The 22,391-nt window shown below is 37.7% G+C and overlaps 1 protein-coding gene across 5 annotated transcripts in view; it reads right to left on the reverse strand.

Moving 5' to 3' along the window:
* The window catches only part of LOC118826881 (MLX interacting protein), a 31,386-nt gene that overhangs the window by 1,643 nt on the left and 7,352 nt on the right, over positions 1-22,391 (reverse strand). The window contains exons 2-16 of one of the 5 annotated variants that reach the window (XM_036597922.1): positions 21,905-22,011; positions 21,731-21,816; positions 18,888-18,977; positions 17,304-17,345; positions 16,060-16,237; positions 14,380-14,469; positions 13,601-13,695; positions 12,788-13,298; positions 11,178-11,272; positions 10,572-10,707; positions 9,687-9,799; positions 5,496-5,609; positions 3,943-4,070; positions 2,822-2,945; positions 2,281-2,410 (exon numbers count right to left, since the gene is read on the reverse strand). In XM_036597922.1, the coding sequence (XP_036453815.1) occupies positions 2,281-2,410; positions 2,822-2,945; positions 3,943-4,070; positions 5,496-5,609; positions 9,687-9,799; positions 10,572-10,707; positions 11,178-11,272; positions 12,788-13,298; positions 13,601-13,695; positions 14,380-14,469; positions 16,060-16,237; positions 17,304-17,345; positions 18,888-18,977; positions 21,731-21,816; positions 21,905-22,011 (2,039 nt within the window). Of the gene's footprint in view, positions 1-2,280; positions 2,411-2,821; positions 2,946-3,942; positions 4,071-5,495; positions 5,610-9,686; positions 9,800-10,571; positions 10,708-11,177; positions 11,273-12,787; positions 13,299-13,600; positions 13,696-14,379; positions 14,470-16,059; positions 16,310-17,303; positions 17,346-18,887; positions 18,978-21,730; positions 21,817-21,904; positions 22,012-22,391 lie in introns of all 5 variants that reach the window. The other 4 variants (XM_036597921.1, XM_036597920.1, XM_036597924.1 and 1 more) reach the window with 4 other exon arrangements.

A 22,391-nucleotide genomic window follows, 5' to 3' on the forward strand; every position in this document is an offset into this window, starting at 1 on the left:
ATAAGTCCTAAATACCATCTAGTGTTGTACTGGTTAGCTCTGTTAGCTCATTAGCTGCCCTGAAGAGTAATTCAACATTCACTCATTCAACATGACAACTTACCCATTTCCCTTGGCTGTTTTTAAATAATAATACGTTTTAAAACTGTGTGCTGCTACACTAGCGCTGTCACCTAAAATGCTAAGCCTACAGCCCTACATTAATTTCACCCAAAGTCTTTCATTTATTTATCTTAACTTCCTTGTGGTTAACCAATTTACCATTATGGATACTCAAACATCAAAGTCAAACCTATCTCGATTAACATAGTCAAATATATCCTAAAGTCAAAATCAACATCCCCTTTCCACACATGCTAAGTTTAATGCTATTGCCTAGTTTTGGACTGTTTTTAAATGAAAGCTGAGAAATATCCGGCTAAATAGTGTTCAACCAAAGACATCAAGTCACTGGCAAAAAAAATAAAAAAATAAATAAAATTTGACAAAAACCTGTGAAAGGAGGCTGATGAATCACCAGCATGAATCGAATTAAAAAGGTTTCCCTAAAGTTTTGTACATGGAATAATAAATCAATATCTCAAACCCTCTTTGCTGTTTAATGGCTTTAATATTAGCAACTGAACTTCATTTATAGTTTATTTTATTATGATTTGTTTAGCTCTGTCAATCAAGTCTCAAACTATTTTAGAACTGATAAAACTTCAAATTTTTTAAAATTTAATTTTACAGTGTTAAGCCATGAAACCAACTTTAACCTTTCTTCTTCTAGGTCTTCTTCTACAATCCTACACAACTATAAATGTGTCACTTTTGTATATTTTTCCAGGAAACACAAAGTGCAAAAATTGAACAGGCTCACATGGGATGTTTAGAATGCTGATCAAGCCGGGGACTTCTCTGAATGACAGGAAGAGGAAAAGAGCAATGACAGTATTTCCATTAACAGTAGAATAACACCCACATAAGGAAATCAGCTTAATCACAAAGAGCACCATAAACACAAAGCTAAAAAAAAGTGGGACAGCAAGCAGCTTCTGCTCTTTTGTCACCCCCAATTCGATTATGCTGAAGAGTCTATGTTACTTCACGGAATGTCCATTTCATCAGTCAGTCATTTTTAAGCAGAAATACCCTTACTCCATGCTGCCACTGACGAAGGGGTGGGTGTTTGCAATTCCACAAGCAACACTATTATGTCTTTGGGGGTGCTACAATCTAGTATCGTCCAATCGGATATTTGTATTTTTGATAATACAATCACACATTGCACGTTTTATGTACACCGACGTTACCAATACCAATCCAAAGTAAATATGCTGCCAATTATGTTAATATGCCTCAATATTTTTAGTATGTTCACAGTCTGACACAGGGGTGGGCAACATATTATTTTATCGCTATTGTGATAAATTACAGTCATATGTAAAAATTTCCTGGTCAAATGACACATTTTGTTGACTTTTCACTTAGAAAGTCAACAAAATTTTATTTATTCAGTTCAGCAAGTACTGAATAAATAAAATGTGGCCTGTATATAAGTTACACCACATTTAAATTATACCAAGCCCAGACAAGCAAACTGATCTTGTATTAGTCATATTTTGAGGAGAACTAATTCATTGTGAAGACCTGTGTGCTTGAAAGAGTTGAAGGTAAAATAGGAAGAGGATGACCAGCAACAAAATGGATGGACACAATCAGAGGAATCATGAACCAGCCAGGCAGAGGCCTAACAACTTAACCAGAAGACAGGCAATTCCGGAGAAACACCATACATATGTTTGTCAGGAGTCAGAAACGACTAGACAGTACTTAATCATAATAATAACTTCGCAGAGAAGGGAAAAAAAACAAAAAAAACAATTCAGTACCACATATAAAAAAGTGTCAAAAATCGGAATTAAAAATGTTTTTTGCTGTTCATACAGCCACAAATATAACACATCTGTGTCACATACGAAGAAAAATTCAGATTCAGGCCACTTTTACTTGCTGATATATACAATCTATGTTTTTTTTTTCAACCCAATCCAAGTTAGCAGGATATGCTAGGCTGCCAATTACTTTACTATGCTACAACAAATTGAATTTATTCCCTGTATGTGCATTGTGTGACACTTCTGTGACTACATTCAGAGAAAGGGGGGAAATCTAAACTAGACTTCTTACTAAACTATCACTTTAAATAATTTAAAACCGATACTTGGGATTATTAAAACTAATGACATCCCTAGACCTGCAGCAACAATCACCACCATCACTCATAAGAAAACGTACTAGGTCTGAGGACGGGTAGGGCACAGTCACGGTCCAGCCACTGCATGGTGGTCTCACATAGCTCGCTCTGGTTGGTGGTGGAGACGCTCCCATTGAAGGACTCAAACAAAGGCTTAATGATGATGCTAAACTGTAGAAAAACTGTTAAAGAAATTAATACAGATGGGCCAAATTTCCATTGTTTACCTTTGCACTACATTTCTCTTACTGAAATATGCTTCTTCTCAACACTTTAAAATTTGTTACCCTGTTTCACGTTTTTCTTCCATTGCCCTTCACTGTTCTACATCTATTTTGTACAAATGTCAAATGTGCAACAAATCTTGTTTGATTTTGACCAAGTCATGTAACAATTTAGTGACAGTTTAGTTGATAACCTAAGTTTGAAATCAGCTTTCTCAATGTTAACTCACTAAAAACAGTTTTATTTTATCACTGTAGCTCCCTATCTACTTGTAGCTGTCTAGTTTCTGGGACCATAATACAGACAAACTCGTTTTTCTGATCAATGAGGCCATTTCTAAGGGAGGCAAAAGGATACGATCCAAAACTTCCAGTTCTGAAGAGTTCTGTTCTTCACATATTCATCAAACTTCTCCTTCATGTGATCAAAGCGCTGACGGGTTATTGGCACCCCTGTGGCTGGAAGCTGCTCCTGACATAAACTGGGGGAAAAAAAAAAAAGTTCTTATATACACGCTGATGCCTGGTTCCACAATTTTTATCTTCTCAGTGCAATAATAAAGAAATCAATGTGTGTGTGTGTAAGTAAATCGAGTATTTTGAAACTGCTTAAATGTGGCTCAGACAATCAGACTTCAGAACCGGAACACAACGTTTTGTGTATTTTGATATTTTGATAGGTTGCGTCCTTGAATTTAGGTTTGGCAGTTAACCATCACCGTGAATCACAATAAGAAGTCAAAAGAATTTGTCAAAGCTTGCAACCTTAATATAGTGTATTACATACAGGGGGTGTACAAAATGACCAATTCACCATATGAAGTACTAATTCATTGGCTATTTTATCTGGTACACCTAACAGACAGGTGCAGTTTGTAGGTTTACAATTACTGACTGTAGACCAACTGTTGCTGCACAATTCATCATCTACCTTTTATCACACCCATCAACGCAAATGGATCACTACAGATCAGACATGATTTGGGTGGTGGACCATTCTCTGCAAGTAATGACACAGTCATGGTAGTGTTGCACTGCTACGAGTGTTGCCATCACTGCTGGGTTGAAAAATATCGGCAACAAGTATGACTACAGTATGAGGTGTTTTCATCCCATAAAAATAATAATTGTTGAATTTAGAGCTGTTTATAAGTTTAGCATTTGTCAACTGCTTCTTTATTTGACTGTTTGTAAACTGAATTTTTGCTGCCACAGTTCTTTGCCACTGATAAGTAAAGCTAAACTCTCCACATTCGAATGTTTGAACTGGTTCACCAATATGTTTACGCCATTTGCAAGAGTAAGACATTTTTATAGCAACACATTGGTTGGTTGATAACATTCAGATGCCGCTTTAGAAACTTCAGTTACACTCTTTAATATGTGACATTAATGTCACCATTGACTGATTTGGGACAGCATTAGCAGATTATGGCACATAATTAACATTAATTATAATTAAGAAGATACCAAACTAACTTAATGGATGCATTTAACTCCTCGATTTCTTCCCGCAGCCGCTTCGTCTCTTCCTGCATCTGTTGCCTTTCCTGCTGCAGCTTTCCAATGTACTCCACCGTCTTTTGAAGTGTTGTAGCATTACTGATCTGGCAACCAAAAGAGAGAGTTGGCAATTCAGTCTCGCAATAAACAGATGAAAATTCAGACAAAACTCAGGTATCAATGTGTCTGGATAAATATCTAGATAAATGGTAGCCTACATTAGCCTAGTGACTTCTGTGCAAGCTTTCACCAAAAAGTTGGCTTTTTTTTTTTTATAGTTTGCTACTGTCTTTCTGTCTCACAACAAGTGTTGCAGGACTCAACTCTACCTGAAGCAGATCTTTATCTGAACTCTGTAGATTTATTCTGTAGACTGTGTCAAAAACTAGCATCTAACAAGAAATAGATCTTTGTCTTTATCCATGACATTTGATTGTCTGTACAAAATGGGACCAGGCACCCGTAAGCATCTTGGGTCCAAACGTAGTGCAGTATACTCTCATTAGCCAGAAGACTAAAGTTAGGGTGGATAGATTTGAGATTCATCATCAGGGAAAAAGAAAAAATTACATACTTAAACAGAAAATTACACTGAAGCCAACTAAACATTTTTCAGTATTTACTGTGCCCGCCCTTTACCTTTATTACAGCTTCCATTCTCTGCTTTTAGTGTGTTTAAAGAAATCTGCAGGAATACTTTCCCACACTTCTGAATCTCATGACTCAAGTAATCCTAATTACAAATTTAGACTATGTATAAATAAAACTGTAGCCCAGTTTCAGTGTTCTAGGGCAAATCTTTTCTTCTTTTTTTCCTTTTTTCATTGAGGGCTTCTTGACAGCTACACATCCTTTCAGACTCATAGCATTGAGCTGTCTTCCTTTAGTGGAAGGACTGACAGAAACACCTGTGGATGTTTTCAGATCTGAAGTATATCTTTCAAAGATGTAAGTTTTTAAGGGCTGTTAATTTTATGGTAACTGCTTTGGTTGTTTACCAGGCCTTAACACTGTTAAGTCCCATTTTCTCTGTAGTTTTTAATCATTTTTTGAACTCCAGTTTTGGAAACTCCTTTTTCACCAATTTCCCTTTGACTTTCAACCCTCTTATGCAAGAGGACTATCTTCTATCTAATCGCTTTTCGAGGTAATGTTGTTGCTTAAGTGAATGTTAGTGTCTCTTTGAAGAGAAACAATGTCAGTGAGTTTTTCAGGAACAGGGATTGTTGGGAGGACACAGCTGGAACTGGTTGGTTTTAAGACTGGAAGAATGGAAGTGTTAAAGTCACAGTAGGAGCACAAAAGTAAAGAATCGACAAATTAATTACTCATATTTAGTGATATGTTTTATGTTTAGATATATTTACTGTTGGAGGATCATGTTTTCATTATTTGTAAACAAAGCTCTGCAGCTGGTCTTGGAAAATGCTTATTACCCAAGCACTGTTATAGTATCAGTATCACTGTGAATCCCTGGTGAGTACTGAAAAGTGTCTGCAAGTGAAGCAATTAAAATAAATGACAATTACATTTGCATTGGACTGAGATTTTAGAGTAGGAACTAGGCTGCAGAGCGTCTTGAAGCCAATGTTGATGTTGGATCGCCTTTTCTGCTCAGCTGATATGTGGTTCACACGACGACTCTGCATAAGATGAGCAAACAAAGAAACAGAAAAGACAAGAGAATTAAAAGAACTACATGACAAGAATAAGATAAAACTACTAATTCTCCTTAGTACTTTTAGACTGTCATAAACAACTTGCTCGAAATGCAGCTGTCAAGGTATCAACTAAAAAAAAAGGGGGAAATATTTACATATTACTTACGTCTAGGCTTGGGCGATAGGGCAATACGATCGGATATCGCAGAGTAGTAAGTAAGCTGATCACTATGCTTCACAGGTAGTAACAGTTTGAATGAACAAAAAGACACATTTAACTTTAAATAGTCTGCTAAATAATACTGAATAATATGTATACAATTTACTGTTTTATTCCCCTTTACCAATTAAACAATGGATTATGAGGCTATGGTCGAGTAAAATTTCCTCCATCTGTTCAGCATGTTTCCTTACACATTCTGAGGAGAACATTAAGCATTTTCCATATAGCTTAAGTGTCCCAGTGGTTCAGATGAGTTGTAAAATTCTAAAAATATAATAATTTATGGTTCACCACAGGTATCTACAGCTACACAGGTATCTGCAGAATGCCGGCACTACAACAAAAGAAAATGCCATTTTTTTTTTTTTATTTAAAGCACACAGACTTGGCTTTACATGACTTACTCATTTACTCAAATATTACAAATCTAGTAAGTCTGGAGTTAATTTTTTCTTTTTTTTAAAAAAACAGGAAAGTATTGCACTAATTAATTTTAAATCTTTAAATCTTAAATCTTCTTAATTGCACTAATTTTAAAAAGGTTCATTAGAGAAAGTGAGAACGCTGCCATCTGAACCTACAATTCACACCTTTAGCTAACCCGAAACCACACCTGAAGCTAGCAGTTACAATTAAGCACTAGGTTCTACAAGACAGCCTTGTAACTAACAGAGTCTAAGCTAGAGAAAGTCTCAACTCAGAGACTACCTTAACCAGCAGAAAGACTATATTTCAATTAGAAGACAAGCACACTCCTTTGGTGGCACCAAGTCACTGGTTTTCATAAAGCTATTTCTCAGTATGACTGGCAAGCCTCTAAGAGTAGTAATCAATCATCACTGGCTAACCCAAATACTTCCGCCACCGGTCATCATTTGTTAACTAAAAACTTCTGTCCAACAACAGGCTCGCTGATGACTAATAAGTAAGCAGATCACTATGCTTCACAGGCAGTAACAATTTTTGGGAAAGCAAACTGAATGAACAAAAGGACACATTTAACAGACTGCTAAATAATACTTTATTCAATATTCACTACTGAATATTAACTGTCAATTTTTCATTCATATTGCTCTTGTCATGTTATTGTTTTGCTATCTGGTGTTGACAAGAGCAGGATAGGTTCCCCTTCTGAGTCTAGGTTCCTCTCAGTGGTTCATCCTCATGCTCTTAGGGAGTTTCTTTTTGCCAGTGTCACCCCTGGCTTGCTCATCTGGGGCCTGGACCTGGCTTTCTATAAAGGTGCTTTCTGACCATGTCCATTGGTGGGAGGGTGATGTCCCCTTAACCTTTTGAAATTATGCAAGGGAATTTTTGTGGGGTCTAGCTTATATTATTGAAAATATATTCTATAAAACCTCCCACACCAGTTGTATTGCTTTGTCATTGCAGGCTAAAACAGAGCGTGACTGCATAAGTGAAAACATGTCATGTGTCCACTGAGCTGTGCCAAAAAGAGTCTTTGTCAGTGTGCAGCAGTGCTTACTGAAGCAGGCAGCCTAACAGCCTGACTTTTCTATTTCATTTGAATCAATATTGTGAGACTATCTATCTGTCTACACTACAAAGTGCCCACATACGTAATTGCTGTTAATTACAGTATTATTTGTTTTTGTCTTAATATTGAAATATAAAGCACTAAGTAGCATGAGAATACAGTAACTTTGCGTGCTTTATTTACTAGTGATGTAACAATCCATCGTTCTGTATCGCTGCATTGACTCAAATAGCAAACGATCCGGTGCATCGATGTGACGCATAAATATCGATGCACGCACAAACATTATCTGCATAATTCCTCTTTGTGCGCTATGCTCCACTTAAGCTGTAGGGGGCAGCATGTTGCAGTCCACCAAATACGTGCTTGTGTTTAACAACTAACAATGCAGGAGCCATCTACCAGTCGTCCGAGCAGTAGCAGCGAATAAAACAGAGTTATACACTCTCCTGTTGGTTACAAGTCATGGGTGTGGAAACATTTCAGTTTTCGAAAAAATAACGGACAGACAGGCAAGACCTTTGCCGTTTGCAAAGAATGTAAGTGTGAATTAAGGTACTCGGGTAACATCACAAACTTCTCAACTAATTAGTTCAACTAAAACAGCGGCATGGTGTTGTTGAAGCCGATGGCTTGAACACGAGAGAGACTCCCGTACCCACATCACCGTTGACCACCTTCTTTCCTCAAAAATTGAGTCTCACTTCCGAAAGAGTGATGAATATTACGTCTGCAGCTTGCTGTTCCAAAACATGTCGCTCCAACATGTCGAATGAACTATTCCAGCAAGTTATCATGTCCTGTTTTAGCTTGTGTTCTGGAACCCCAAGTAATTTCTGCTTCTCTTTTAAAACTGCAGTAGCCACCGTGCTGCGATGAAAAAAAGTCAACCCAAGAGCCGTACTGCACTGTCGTTCAAAACGCGTGTCTGAAGAACGTAATTCTTCTTTTGCCAGTCAGTGTCAATGAAATGACAGGTTATGGCTCCATACGCTTCAGTTGTACGCGACATCCAGCCGTCTGACGCACCCTGCATCCATTAGCTCGCGTCATCTTGTACTTCTTGATACAGTTTAGGTATGCTGCTTTCACTGAAGTGTTGTCAAGAGGGAATGTTGTATTTCGGCTCCAGTGTGTGCAGAAGTTCACGAAAGCTTTCATTGTCTACTACACTGTAGGGCCACATATCCTTGCAAATGAAATAGGACATGGCAGACGTAATACTCATCACTCTTTTCAAAGTACTTAGGTCATTTCACTTTTTTCTTGCTTGTCTTTTTTTCAAAGGTATCCTTGGTTAAAATGTCATTTACTACTACTAAACAATAGTAATAAGCAAAGTAGCTTTGCTGCTGTAGAGATTTGCAGTAAAACTCTTTGTTTAGAAAACCTAATTTCGCAATGTTAATTGCACTTGTTTACAGTATCTATTTACTGTTATGTTGTTTTCTGCTTATGACTGCTGTATTTGACATTTAATAATAATGTGTGGAATCGCATCGAATCGTAACGAAACAAACCTGTACCGAACAGAATCGCATCGTAGCAATTTTCAAAGTATCGAAAATTATCATATCGTTGGCTAAAACAATCGATGTAAGATCGTATCGTGATGAATCTTGTGATTTACACCCCTATTATTTACCTAGTTTTATCTATGCAATTTGCAGTTTATGTGGTACAAGTAGAAATGGCATATCAGTATGGGATTGTTCTCAGCAGAAAACACTGGACAAGACATTGGAAGGGGAAAAAAAAATCTGACTGTGTGATTTTGTTAGCTGTGTATTTCTGAGTGTTGAAGTCCCTTCATTGTGGCCTACTTTTAGATCCTCACCTTCAGTGAAGCACTTCAATTAAAAACAGATAATTTTAATACTTAATAGATTTCAAAGCAGAAATCTAGGACTGGTATCAGCTGGTGCTACAGGTTTCAGAGTCTGTACTGGACAAGAAAGAGGTATCCTGTCATCTCTAGGTGCTAACAATGTATGTAGGCTATGGCCTCTTTATGTTGCTCCTCCAATTGTCAGACCAAATTTGCTCCACTGACAATGCCCATTGTAAACAACACTATTTAAATAACGTGAATTAACTACATTTTATGTACATCTGGGGAACCAGCCCTTATGATGATAATTTACCTGTACTCATTTTATTTATTAATGAAAGGGATGCAAAATATGCATTTACTATTCAAAATCTGCAATAATCCACCACAAACAAGAACACGAATAGAAGCCCTCCAGAGAACTGTGTAAGCATTCAGAGTCTGGCAGCATAGTACTCCCAGTATAATCCACTGCAATATCTGAGTACAAATGGAATCTGAAGATACCTGGTTGGACTCATTCTTGGCCAGGCCTGTGCTGCTGCTGAGTGGGGACTGAGGACTAGGCACCTGCTCTGATCCTAAAGGTGATCCTTGACCTGAGGTTCGTCCATCGCGTGCTGAAAAGTGTGAATATGTAGCGTGGAATTACAGAAATAAACTCAAACAAGTAAAGCTTTAAAGGTTAAAGATGGCCTTAAGATGTCTTTAAGTAAGATTGGAGGTGGGGTCTATTCATGGTCTCTTGAAAGGGTCGCAACCAGGATAAAAATTTTAGTTGGGTCCATTTTGCAGGTGACCCATTTTACATATTAATAAAACAACTGCTTAATACATATAAACACTCCAATCTCCATTGACTTTCCACCACTTCATTATTTCCTTGTTTACCCATACATAAAGAAGAACTACTCTTTCCTTTATTCACTCGTTCTCTATCCCTTGGTAATGAGGCTACATATATGTGTTACGAGTAGTTTAAATAAAAAACAATTTATGTAGTTTGCATTTTGCATAATCAGTTTAGTGCCCTCTAGCACACACTAACTGAAATCCTATATTCGTGCATAAATACTCACGTTTATGTCATAGATACATCATGTGTTAGCCTACATTATGTGTGCCAGATGCATGTACATCAAGAACTCAAAGTTGCTCAGTGTAGCGTATCATATGTTAAGCACAGCTGTTCTGAGGTGAGTGGAGAATCAAGAACATCACTGCTGAATGGAAAGTCTTGCAATGCAATCTTATCTCATAATTGGAGATATGTGACCAAAAAATAAAAAAAAAATCCTTATGAAAATACAAAGGTTCAGACCTCAGTGTCCTCATAGCTAGCCACAGCCATGTCTCTTTGTTTCCTCAGGACTTTTGAAAATTAACACTAACCAGTAATGAGAATCTCATTTGTGGAAGGAGATGGTGCTGGGCTCTTGGTGCTGGAAGCGCTCGAGGCTGTTTCTTCTTTGGGCACAATGAGCTGAGGAGATTTTTGACTCTGTGGGAAAATATGAAACCCAGACCCCTGTAAAAACAAAGACCAAAAAAAAAAAATAAAAAAAATAAAAAAAAATATTTAAATACGCACACACACACACACACACACACACACATATATATACACACACATATATATACATACATACACACACATACACACACACACACACACACACACACACATATATACATACGTACACACACACACACACACACACACACACACATATACATACGTACACATACACACACACACACACACACACACACACACACACACACACATATACATACATACATACATACATACATATATATAAATAATAGCAGTGCTCAGTCACAGATTAGTCAATTAGTTATCTTGCTCTGAGGAGCAGGAGGAATTTAATTAACTAGATTAGGCTAAGATTTGTTCTTGTGTTTAACAGACTTCTGTCATAGCTCAGTCCAAAAGGAATATTATTTACAGAGGTAATATAGGAAGTGACAGCTTACACGTGGAATACTGGATGAGGTAATGACCATGCCTGTAGTAGGAACCACATCAGATTTAAGAGGGGTCGGAGTGACAATTACAGCACTGGCAGGGCCTGCAAAAGGAGTTTAAAAAAAAGTAATGTATATCATCAATTCAGAAATACAAACAAATTAAGACTTTTTTCAAGCCACACTTAATAAATTAATCGAGCCTGAAATTTTGGTTCAAACCTGAATACAGCCCAAGATTTTCCTGTAAGAGTCCAATGCTACCTGAGGAACATCAAGTTTTAAGTCCAACCCCAACCCTAACTAAATTTTGCTGGAATCATATCAAATTGAGCATAAAAATTGACCAGAGACCAACAAAATCCTGTCCAAAACTGACTTCACATATCATAAATGCCGAATAAAACCTTCCAGTTTAAAGACCACGAGAACGCGAACATAGAGTCAGACATATATTCGCAGGTGTAAAATTTCATGAGCAGTGAACAAGGAGATAAGTTCAGGTACCCGTCTACTGTAGAAGGATCTGACAGCATCATTGCTGGAAGAAAATCTTTTAAAAAATTTAACATGAAATTGAGGTGCATTCTAAGACTAAACTGCGGTAGAATTATTCCATTAAGTAACCATTTAAATACAACATGTCCAAAAATTGTATTGTTTTCTAGGTATTTTAACTTGTTTTCAAAAATCTGTTGCATACCATACCAAGGTCAAAAGGTCACTGTGTACGAACTCTTGAGACCCCAGATTTATTATAAATAAATATAAACTTTTTTTGGCTACCATAGGAAAGCTACTGAAAAACAAACTCTAAATGATTCCAACTTGACATATGGCTCTATTTTCACGTTTTGTTAGTTTAGTCTTGACTAGCTTATTAAAATGTAATTCTATATCCGAGTTGACTGTGAACTGCTGCTCTGTTTGGAGGTGAGGGGGGAATTTCTCAGAATGATCTGCAATCTCAAAATCGACATGATTCGATGAGAGTAAAATATGACAAACATAATAATAATAATAATAATAATAATAATAATAATAAAGACTTTCAACCCCAAATCAGTCTGACTTGAGTATTTTTTGTGGGGGTTTCATATTTCTCATGAAACATGAAAACCAAACTCATAAAAACTCTCAGAAAAAAACTTTGTCTCTAGGAAGGGTGCTTATTTAATGAAAGTATAGAGCTTTGGGCCAGAAATTTTGGTCCAAACCTGTCAGAGTCCAATGCTACTTGAAGAGTAAAATTTCTAAATAAGACATGTAAGTAATATACCTAGCTGACTGAAATGCAAAAATTCAAATGCTACATTCAATCTATCAAAACAGGGTGACCTTGCACACATTTTAATATGATCATTTAAAAGTAGGAACACATTCTAAATGTACATTTCCACAAAAACTTGTGCACAGTTCAGGTTTTACATATTTTGACAAAAAAAAAAAATGTTCCGTGGCAGACCACTGGTGGCATGCAGTCATTAAAAATGTTGCCATGGTGACAGTGTCACTGGTGAAAATGGAGGATTATCAAAGGACAGCTTTAGAAGTGTCGAATGTTTTTTTAAAAATCAACAAACATTTAGTTTATTTCATATAAAGAAAAAGGAACTCACCTGTCAGAATGAGGTGAGATGATGGATTAGCAGGGACGATGGGTCTGCGGCGGGTCTTTTTCACAGAACCAGAGGGCTGGATGGGACGGGGCAAGGCAAAGTTCTGAGGCTGTGGGGGTAAAGAAGCACAAGGTGGGGGCGCAGGCCAAAGCCGGGGCTGAGCTGGATGAGAGGGGACAGCTGAGGGGGCACAGTTTGACTTGTGGCTGGTGGTAGTGGCGGCAGTGCTGGGGGTAACCGAGGACGGGGCGGTGTGTGTGACCACAGATGGAGACGGACTTCTAGGGATGGGCTGGGGGAGCGTGGCAACAGCCTGACACTGCAAAGAGTGAGTGGATGTTGAAGGCAGGACAGAAAGTCCAGAGTTTGTTAAGTGTCCTGTGAAAACAGGCATGTAGTTCTGTGGGTAGGATGGCTCAACCGAGCTTATGTTATTTTGATTAGTTACTGAGGGAGGCACCAATGCAATGGACGGCAGTTCTGAAGGGAGGTGTATGGGTGACAAGGACGTCTGCAGATAAGAGCACAAGGGTAGAGGGATGAGAATGATGATAAAACCCTGTATTTCTATTGTTTTACAGGACTGTACACAAATTAGAGAACACCATTCACCTTTCCATTTCTCTAAAAAACTATTAAATAAGCCTACAGCAAAACATCAGAATGTAACCCTATAATGTATTACTTAAACTGTAGTGAGAACTAGAAATAGCAAAAAGTTAAATAGATACTGACACAGCACACAGGTGGAAATACCACTTTTTCTTTAAAAGTCCATGAAGGGAGCCACTTGTGAAGGTGCACCAATGTTACCTGTGCTGGGGTGCTGATGCTGGGTAAAGGAGTGGTGGTTGGGGCAGTGGGGGAGGTTGAGGGGTAGACTGGCTGACGCAGGGTGTGAAATAAATCTGATTAAGAGGAGAAAAGGATGGAGGATTCAGTTTGATAACGAAGTGCAAAGACTCCTATATCCACACTGTGCTGGACAATGGTGTGATTTTATCAGAAAATATTAGAACTTAATTAGAACTTCGGTGTGATTATATTAGAACTTAATTAGGGCTTTATTAAGTAATGTTAATGTGTAATATTAATATAGATGTGCATGCTTAATGACAATATTTTAGAACTTGTAAAACACATCACAAATGTAAGGATGACAAAATATCAAAGCCATACATTAAATACACAAAAATCACCAATCACTGTATTTTAGCTATAGAACAAAATATTGACATCATGCTATATCGTGAATAGGGAAGTGAGGTCAACCACTGCATGAGCCTTTCAAACAAAACATTTCTGCATTGACCTGCAACCTTCAGCGAAGGCCACCACTGTTGACAACAACTGCCAGCAGTGCATTCGACCTTAATAACTGGCTGCAAATAATTCTGGTATATTCAGACCTGACAATTAGGTTTAACAAATACATATCTTCTGTACAGCTATAGCAAGAGACCTACTAATATCCCCCCAAAAGAGTGAACCTGGACAAACTGATAAATTATCCACAAACCCAAAGCTCACTCATCACCAATCTAAACAAATTAAATAATGCAGCTAAACTAGGAACTCTAATAAGCTGTTACCTTGAAGAGGCTCAAAGGTGTCCATGAAGTCCAGGTTAGGCTGTAGTGGGATGAGACCAGGCTGGATCATGTCTGCATTACCTGCATGTGCTGAGAAGACAGAGTGGCCATCATCAACATGGGGAATAACACTGTAAACACTAGAAGACTGTGTTTGTAATGTATTGTCAGTTTCTATTAACAACAACGCTAACCATCAAGCTTCACACAGTGAGCTTTTTCTCAGTCATTCCATAACTCGTACACGTAAGCAGTTATTTCTAATGCTTCTGATTTCTTCTTTTATCAAGGCCTTTTACTGAAGTTTTAGATAGTAAAGAGAGAGAAAAAAAGAAACCGGAAATAATCCTGCTCCAACAGAATGCCCTTTCTCTACTGCACTATTATTGTATTATACAACTTGGCCTGTAACAATTATTACATACCTGCCTGATCGCAATTATTCAGTTGACAGCAAATATTTTCCGAAGTTTTCTTTCACAATCATATGTTTGTCGCAATACACAGAATACTAATTGGGTGAGTTTTCATCCACTAAGTTAGGGTAAATGCATGCAAATAAAAGAAAGCTGAAAACACGGGTCTTACGAAAACAATTAATATTTCTAACTTCTGAATTGGTAACATCTTTACAGAGCAGCAGTGAGTAATGTTTGTTTATATGATGTTTGTTATTAACACCTTAAGAGGGCAGCAGTGAGTAATGTTAATTTATTTGATTTTAGTAAATAACAGCTTTAGAGGGAAGCAGTAAGTAATGTATATATATTTGATGTTTTTCAATAAAACATTCTAAGAGCAACAGTGAGTTAATGCTTCTTTATTAGATTTTGGTTGACACCTTTAGATGGATGGGGTGAGTAATGTTTATTTGATATTTGTTAATGGTACTTTTTGTAGTACATCAAGAGATAACACCTGGAATTAACATGCATCCAGGGTGATCTGATTATAAGTAGATAGCGCAAAACACACGTGAAAGGGGCAAAATGTATCCGAGACTCACTGTCATCCGACTGCTAAAACCAACTTCAGCGGAGTATTTCAATGTGAGTGCCAAAAGCGTCCTGATAAATCTTCGACAGTTTTGAAGGACCACCTCAATTAGCTTTTTCATTACAGCAGCATGAAAGCAGCTGCTTAGTCTCCTCTCAGATATTTTAGGCATTTTTGTCTTACAACAAACACAGGGAGAGACAGAGAAACATGCACTGTACCTTTCTTCCCATCACAAAGTCTGATCACATGTGGTCACCAGAAACATGCCAGGGGCAAACAGCTAAACGTCGCACTGTCCACTTATGATCGGATCACTTTTATACCGTTAATACCAAGTGTGAACAGGGAAAAAAACTGACACAAACATACTGTGGGGCTTCTGAGTGGTGCTTTGGCCCTATGGTTTGAAGGCTGCGAGTTCAATTCCCATTTGATGCCACAGCCAAGAGACCATAACTGCCCTCACTCTCTGAGGGTGGGGAGGATGGCCCTCCCCCTTCCCAGTGCATGAGGCTAGCCAACGTGTTGCCCAATGATACTGCATGAGCAGCTAAAGTCTTGGAGAAAGCACATGCTAGCTTTCACTCTCTCAGCTTGGTTAACATTGTTTGACAGTGGGAGCTAGCCAGCCAAGTGGAACTGGGCATAAACAAAACATTGTAACACATGAAGCACTCTCACCAATCTCCTTGGGATTAGGCCAAGCAATCGGCTGGTGAGAAGCCAGTGTGGAGAACAGCGTATCTGAAAACTCAGACATCAGGACATCCATGTCGAAGATCGGGTCCATCTCCATGGGAATGGGCGAGTCACAGCTTTTCCGTGCACCACGGCGACCACTTCCTGCCAACTCCTCATCCTGACAGAAGAGGATACGGAAGGGGGTGTCGGGATGCACTTCCCCAAAAAGCGAAAACTGCTCCTCTGCCCCCTTTAGGAGGGCAAAAATGCAACAGGCAGGCCAAGTCAGTGGACAAACACAGGGGGTCATGCAAAGCAAAATGCACAGAGTTGACACAAAAATCCTTTGAAATAGAAATGTTCCACATTTTAACTGCAAAAATGAGAAGTACACATGAATTTAAACGAGTATACAAGCTCAGATTCTGCATAAGTCTAACTCACAAAAAACATTCTTTTAAATTAGTTTGTATTAAATCTTCTACGTTTAGATTTTTACCAAAGTATTATGGGAAGTAGTGTTCAACTCATATGCATTATCATAGCTTAATACCATGCATTAGAAACTAGAAACAAAAACATCAAGCACTTAGTACAAAAAGGATGCATATGATAACACAATGGGATGGTTTCCTAGCAATGGATTAATGCTAGTCTTATGGATTTTTCACCATCACAAACCATTTAGTGTATGTGTAGATGTATCTGGGAAAGCAGTCCATTATTCTTTATTTTACCTGCCTTCTTTTTATCATACACATCTGTGACATTTCAAATGTGCCATGCAACGTATTTCACCACTCTGATGGCAAATGTGAAATGTAAACCTGATAATAAGCAACTATGTATACTGTGTGAGGATTTCAGGATCAGTGATATTTGGCAGCAGGGGAACACTCAGCATTTCAGAGAAAGCGACTACTACCTGCTACATAAAGACACTGTACTGCAGCCGAGGGTAAAAGTTTTGTTGATTTTCTAAATGAAAGTAAGTACATATTCTTTGCAGGGAACACAAAAGCCTAAGGTATACACAAGCCAAGACACTGCAATACGTCAAGTTAAATTATTAACAAGAGTATTAGTAGCTATAATGTTGTGTTGGAAGATCCATGAAAACACTACAGCAGAACCTACATTCTCAAAATGCTCTCATGTTTCTTTCCAAATACAAACAAACAAACAAACAAACAAACAAACAAATAAATAAATAAATAAATAAATAAATAAATAAATGTAGTTACCTTGAGAAGGCTGGAGAGGTCCTCATCTTTGTGCTTCTGTAACTGTAAAAGCACAAAGCATTTATTACTTCAGTTTCACCAAGGTTAATTAACATTGACATTCAGCACTACTGTTTAAATGCGCTAGCCTGTTCATTATCTCTTCAGCTGCAAAAGGCATAACAAAGTGAATTATAAATACATACAAAATCAATACACTGCTCTAAAACTACCATTATAAAAGGAAAAAGACATCCTGTTAAGGAAAGGGATAAGGGTTCTTTCTTTGTGCGGAGGATGTAATTATAACTGGCTCTTCACAATTCCACAAAAAACAAAAGCCATGATAGCTCTTAATCCCCATTCAAAAAGCAGCCTGGACTGAAACACACTTCAGCATGAATTGGTGGGGCTAAACTGCTGTAAGCTGAAAAGGTGGATACAGGTAATCGTGCTGGTTTTCGTGACATCACAAAAATTCAAAAATTCAAAATACGCTGTTTTGGGATCGTGAGTCTTTGGGGTCAGCCTTCATCTTATACATGAATACCAGACTGATGATGCCTGGCTGAGGAGCAGACAGTGTCACAGTGGCAATGTCAACTTCAGCTTTGTAGAAATTCAGACGTGACTCAACATTTAGCCTCATTTTAAATTTTAGATATAGAGGGAAAAAAAAGCAGGTATATATATATATATATATATATATATATATATATATATATATATATATATATATACACACACACACACACACACACACACACACACACACATTTAATGTCCAGTATGTCTCAGTATGTGATAATTTCCTAGTATAGACTAAACAATATAAACAAAATCGCTGACTTACTTTGCTCTGCTTTAAGCTTTAGCTCAGCTACATCCGCTTTTCCTCCCATCTCCACCAGAAAATTTTTCCTCAAAAGTTGAATAGTTTCTTGCAAAATGTCTCTCAGCTTTCGGCTGTTTTACGAGGCTGAAGTCGCTTCTCACTCGCCAGCTTCTTGCTGAACTTTCCGGTTCCACCTTAAATTCTGACTGAGACGCCGAAAGTAATTGCGGCACCATTTAAGGTGGAACGGGAAAATTCGAAAGAGAAGCGACTTCATGCGAGTAAGTCCATTCATCTCCAAATGTTCGTCTGTCTTTCTCTTTTCCTTTTTCATTCGCTACTCGCTCGGCAAAACCTCGTTGCTAACGCTACGTGACCTGCAGTCTTTCACCCTCCCCCCCTCTATTACGAGACCAAAACCAAAGTTATGAAATCCCTAAAGAATATATAATGTGCTGCGTGGTCATCCATTGCCACTGGACCTTATTTCATACATACACACACACACACACACACACACACACACACACACACACACACACACACACACACACACACATTATATATATATATTATATTCTCACACACACACACACACACACACACACACACACACACACACACACACATACACATACACATACACATATACGTAGTAGCCTAGCTAAAATGACCACAAACAGGCCAAAAAAAAATAACTAAAAACAAATAAAAATAAAACATACAAAATTTCCACTTTTGGATTTTTTTTAATTAAGAAATCATCATACCCTTTTCTTGAAATATGTTCTCCATTTATGGTACTCTCTGAGAACGATTTCAATTCTTCTCTTCCAGTACTTCCCTTCCGTAGCTATTGCCTTAGAATCAGCAGAAGATTAAAAATACTGTTAATTATTCTGACAAAGCAAATTATATCCAAAAAAAACAAACACCATATGATCAAGTTAGCAACCAACATAGATCAGTCAAAAGTAAAATCAACATGTAAATCAGATTAGGTTTCAATTTTGAATGATTAGTCAACAAAATGGATTAGTTGTCAATAATGCTGTTTATGGAAAGTTGACATATTGTTTACTTAATAACAACAGCAATCTACGAGGCTCTATAATGTGCAAATGACACAGCCATTCTACCAGATGGCAATACGCTAGGGGTCGACCGATATGTTTTTTTTCGGGGTCAATACTTATACTGATTATTAGTAATAAAGGATACAGATAACCATTGTGCGAAATATCCCCTGGCATTCTGGGGGTCCCATGTTGGCTGGCTACTAACTCACTCACCATAGCATTGCTCATGCTAGCTTCAATGGCAACAAAATGTTTAGTTCAACCTATGATTGAGACATTTGGGTGTCCAATAGGTTAATTAGGGGGTCCTGGATGCCCCAGGACCCTCTGTATTTCACAACTTGCCAACAACTGGTATTTGGGGCCAATATTCCTTTGCCATAAATTTCATGTACTGTGAAAATTGACAACACAGCAACTATTACTCACAACTTACATTCAGTGAAAATTAGAACATTATAAAATTAAAGTGCTTTGAGCTTTAGACAATACAGACTGCAAAAAAGTGACAAAAATTTTAAAGTTACCTTTAAGATAATAAACAGAGAAAAAAATAGCTCTCAGTAATGTTTAACAGTCAGTGACATTAGTAAGAAAAATAGAGCTCAGAAAAAAGGTTCAAAAACTAAATTAAAAAATGTATACAAATGTATTTCCATGCACTCAATAATCTGATCATAATAGGCTTTCTGCAGTTATCTGATTATTCAAATGGTCATGTAAACACCATACTCCGATCTAGAAATCCTACTATGAAATCTGATAAACAGACCTGTATTTTAGCTCAATAATCAGATTTCTCAGTGCACGTATACTCTTATTCGGATTTCTTTCGGATTTCTCTGTCTGCGCATGTGCGGAACAGACTGCTGTACCAGAAATAAGCAAGCAGCGTTGCAAAACACTGGAGCGACGCTGAAACAAACAACATTCTCGATGAAATGAAGCATTTAAATATTCTTCAAGAGGATGCATGATCATGTTTTCAGATAAAGTGGCATGATGGGAAAAAAAAGGCAGCGGCAAGTTCAAATTTTACATTACATTTACATCACATCTTCTTCTGGGGGTTTATTGGCTCGTTGCAAAACAGAAATCCGATGACTGTCTGGCTCATGTAGACCGCAGCTTTTTCATTATCTGATTACTCAAGCGCATGTAAACGTGTTGATCGGATTACTGACAAAATCTGATTTTCTGCAGTTATTGGACCATTAAGTGCATGTAAACGCACTCAATGACTGTTGGAAGGGAACATATCAGGAGCAGAGCTTGCATTTTCAGTATGTGGATAAAAGTAAGAAAACCTAGATATAGATTAAAAACCATATAAAGCCTACACTAACGAAATACACAAAACTGTGAACGTATTACAGTAAAACACCTTACAGTAAAAATCTGAGCAAACATGCATTAAAATTGTCACTACTTTGTAACATAATGAGGAAATACAAATGTTAATGTGCTTATTTCATTTTGTTATTCAACTAAAAATGTATTTCATGTGACAACAAGCAGTAGCTGGACGTGTTGAATGTATCAGATGTATTCTGATTGGCTCTTCCAAGGAAACGGCCTGTCTAAGCAGAGCAGTGGATTCTTTGGAAATAGTGAGCTGCAACTCTCTGTACTTTTAACGAGCAAAAACAGAAGGAAAAAGAACAGAATTTATGTATAACTTCGCCAACTATGCTATTAAGTCTCCAGAATATGGTCAATTATTTGTAAAATCATAACATATTGTTTTATATATAAAGTATCGTTGTATTTTGTAGTACATTGTAGAATTTTGAACTTCAGAACATTCTGAAGTTTAAAATACTACAGAAGCAGTGAGAGTCAGCATAGCGTGTCTGTCCCACACAGAGAAACCTCACACTCACCAAACTAATGTGATGTTTCAGGCAGGACTCCAGCTGCACACGAGGGTCACATTTGTTTGGCTAGAGTGAATGAAACTATATGACCGAGCGCATGTTGTTCAACCGTGACATGTTTTTACTCTTTTCCTCGCTGTGGGAGCAAAGCAGGTGCTTCTTTGTTGTCTCTCACAAACACCAAAAAGCATGTTTGATTGGATTTACTAGACACAGGATGGAAGAGACAGACTACAAGTGCTGGTTGGTTGTACTCGATAAGTCATCAACATTTCAAGCAATCCAGCAAAGCTGTCGGTGGGATATTGCGTCAGACTACAAAAGTGTGTTTTGTTGATCATGGTGGTGTCAGATATGTGCATAAATAACATACGGTGCTTTTTATCGTTCATATGCAGATTCCGATAATCGGAAAAATGCTGAATATTGGCCCCCATTATTGGTTGGGCCGATAATCAGTCGAATCCTACTAGAAAGAGTAAGGATGATATGTTTCTGTTGTTTCGCTGCACCATAAAAGAAATCAAGCGCTCAATTGATCAAAAAATGTCATTGTTCATTAGTCAATTACAGAAACATTAGTTGCAGCCCTAGCTCTGAAATATCATAAAAACATCTCAAAACATGAGAAAACTAAATAATGTTCCTTTGTCTCACCTCTGCAGGTCGATGGAATCCGGAGTCCATGGTCCCATCTAACGGTGTAACAAAATGGCAAACAGGATTCTCTCTTTTCTCCACATCTGCAAGGGAAAGAGCTTTAAAAGGCAATGTTGAGGAAAACATGAAAAAGGCTCTGAACAGTATGCATGTCTGGTCATTGACCCTTACATTGAATATACCAGGCTCTCCAGATGGCATTGTTGAGGCGAATCTTGTCCCTCCAAAGCAGTTTTAGGCCTTTGAAGTTCTTCCATTTTGGAGACACTAACCTGCCACTGATGGAGAAGAAAAAATAACAGGTAAGGCAAGGTCAGTTGAAAAGGAGTAGGCTATTATGTAATATATTTCTCTGACCGATAAAAATAGTACTACTATATTACCTAGAAATCAAATTATCCCCAATGAACCTGGCAGTATGTCAACAGGAGTGGGCACTATGACGTCAATATGATGTTATTTTTATTGTGAGAACAGTGCTCCCACACATGGATTATACTTTGGCAGTGTGCCCAGGTATATGGGCTCCTGCCCAAGTATATTTATTTTGAATCCTTTATGAATGCAGTTCAGGTCAGAGAGAGTGAAAGAGAGTGGGAGAGTGAGCAGAACTTGCAAGAAGTTACTACAGTACTATGTAGTATTTCAAAAACAGGAC

Source organism: Colossoma macropomum, unplaced genomic scaffold (genome assembly GCF_904425465.1).
Source record: "Colossoma macropomum unplaced genomic scaffold, Colossoma_macropomum, whole genome shotgun sequence".
NCBI lineage: Eukaryota > Metazoa > Chordata > Actinopteri > Characiformes > Serrasalmidae > Colossoma > Colossoma macropomum.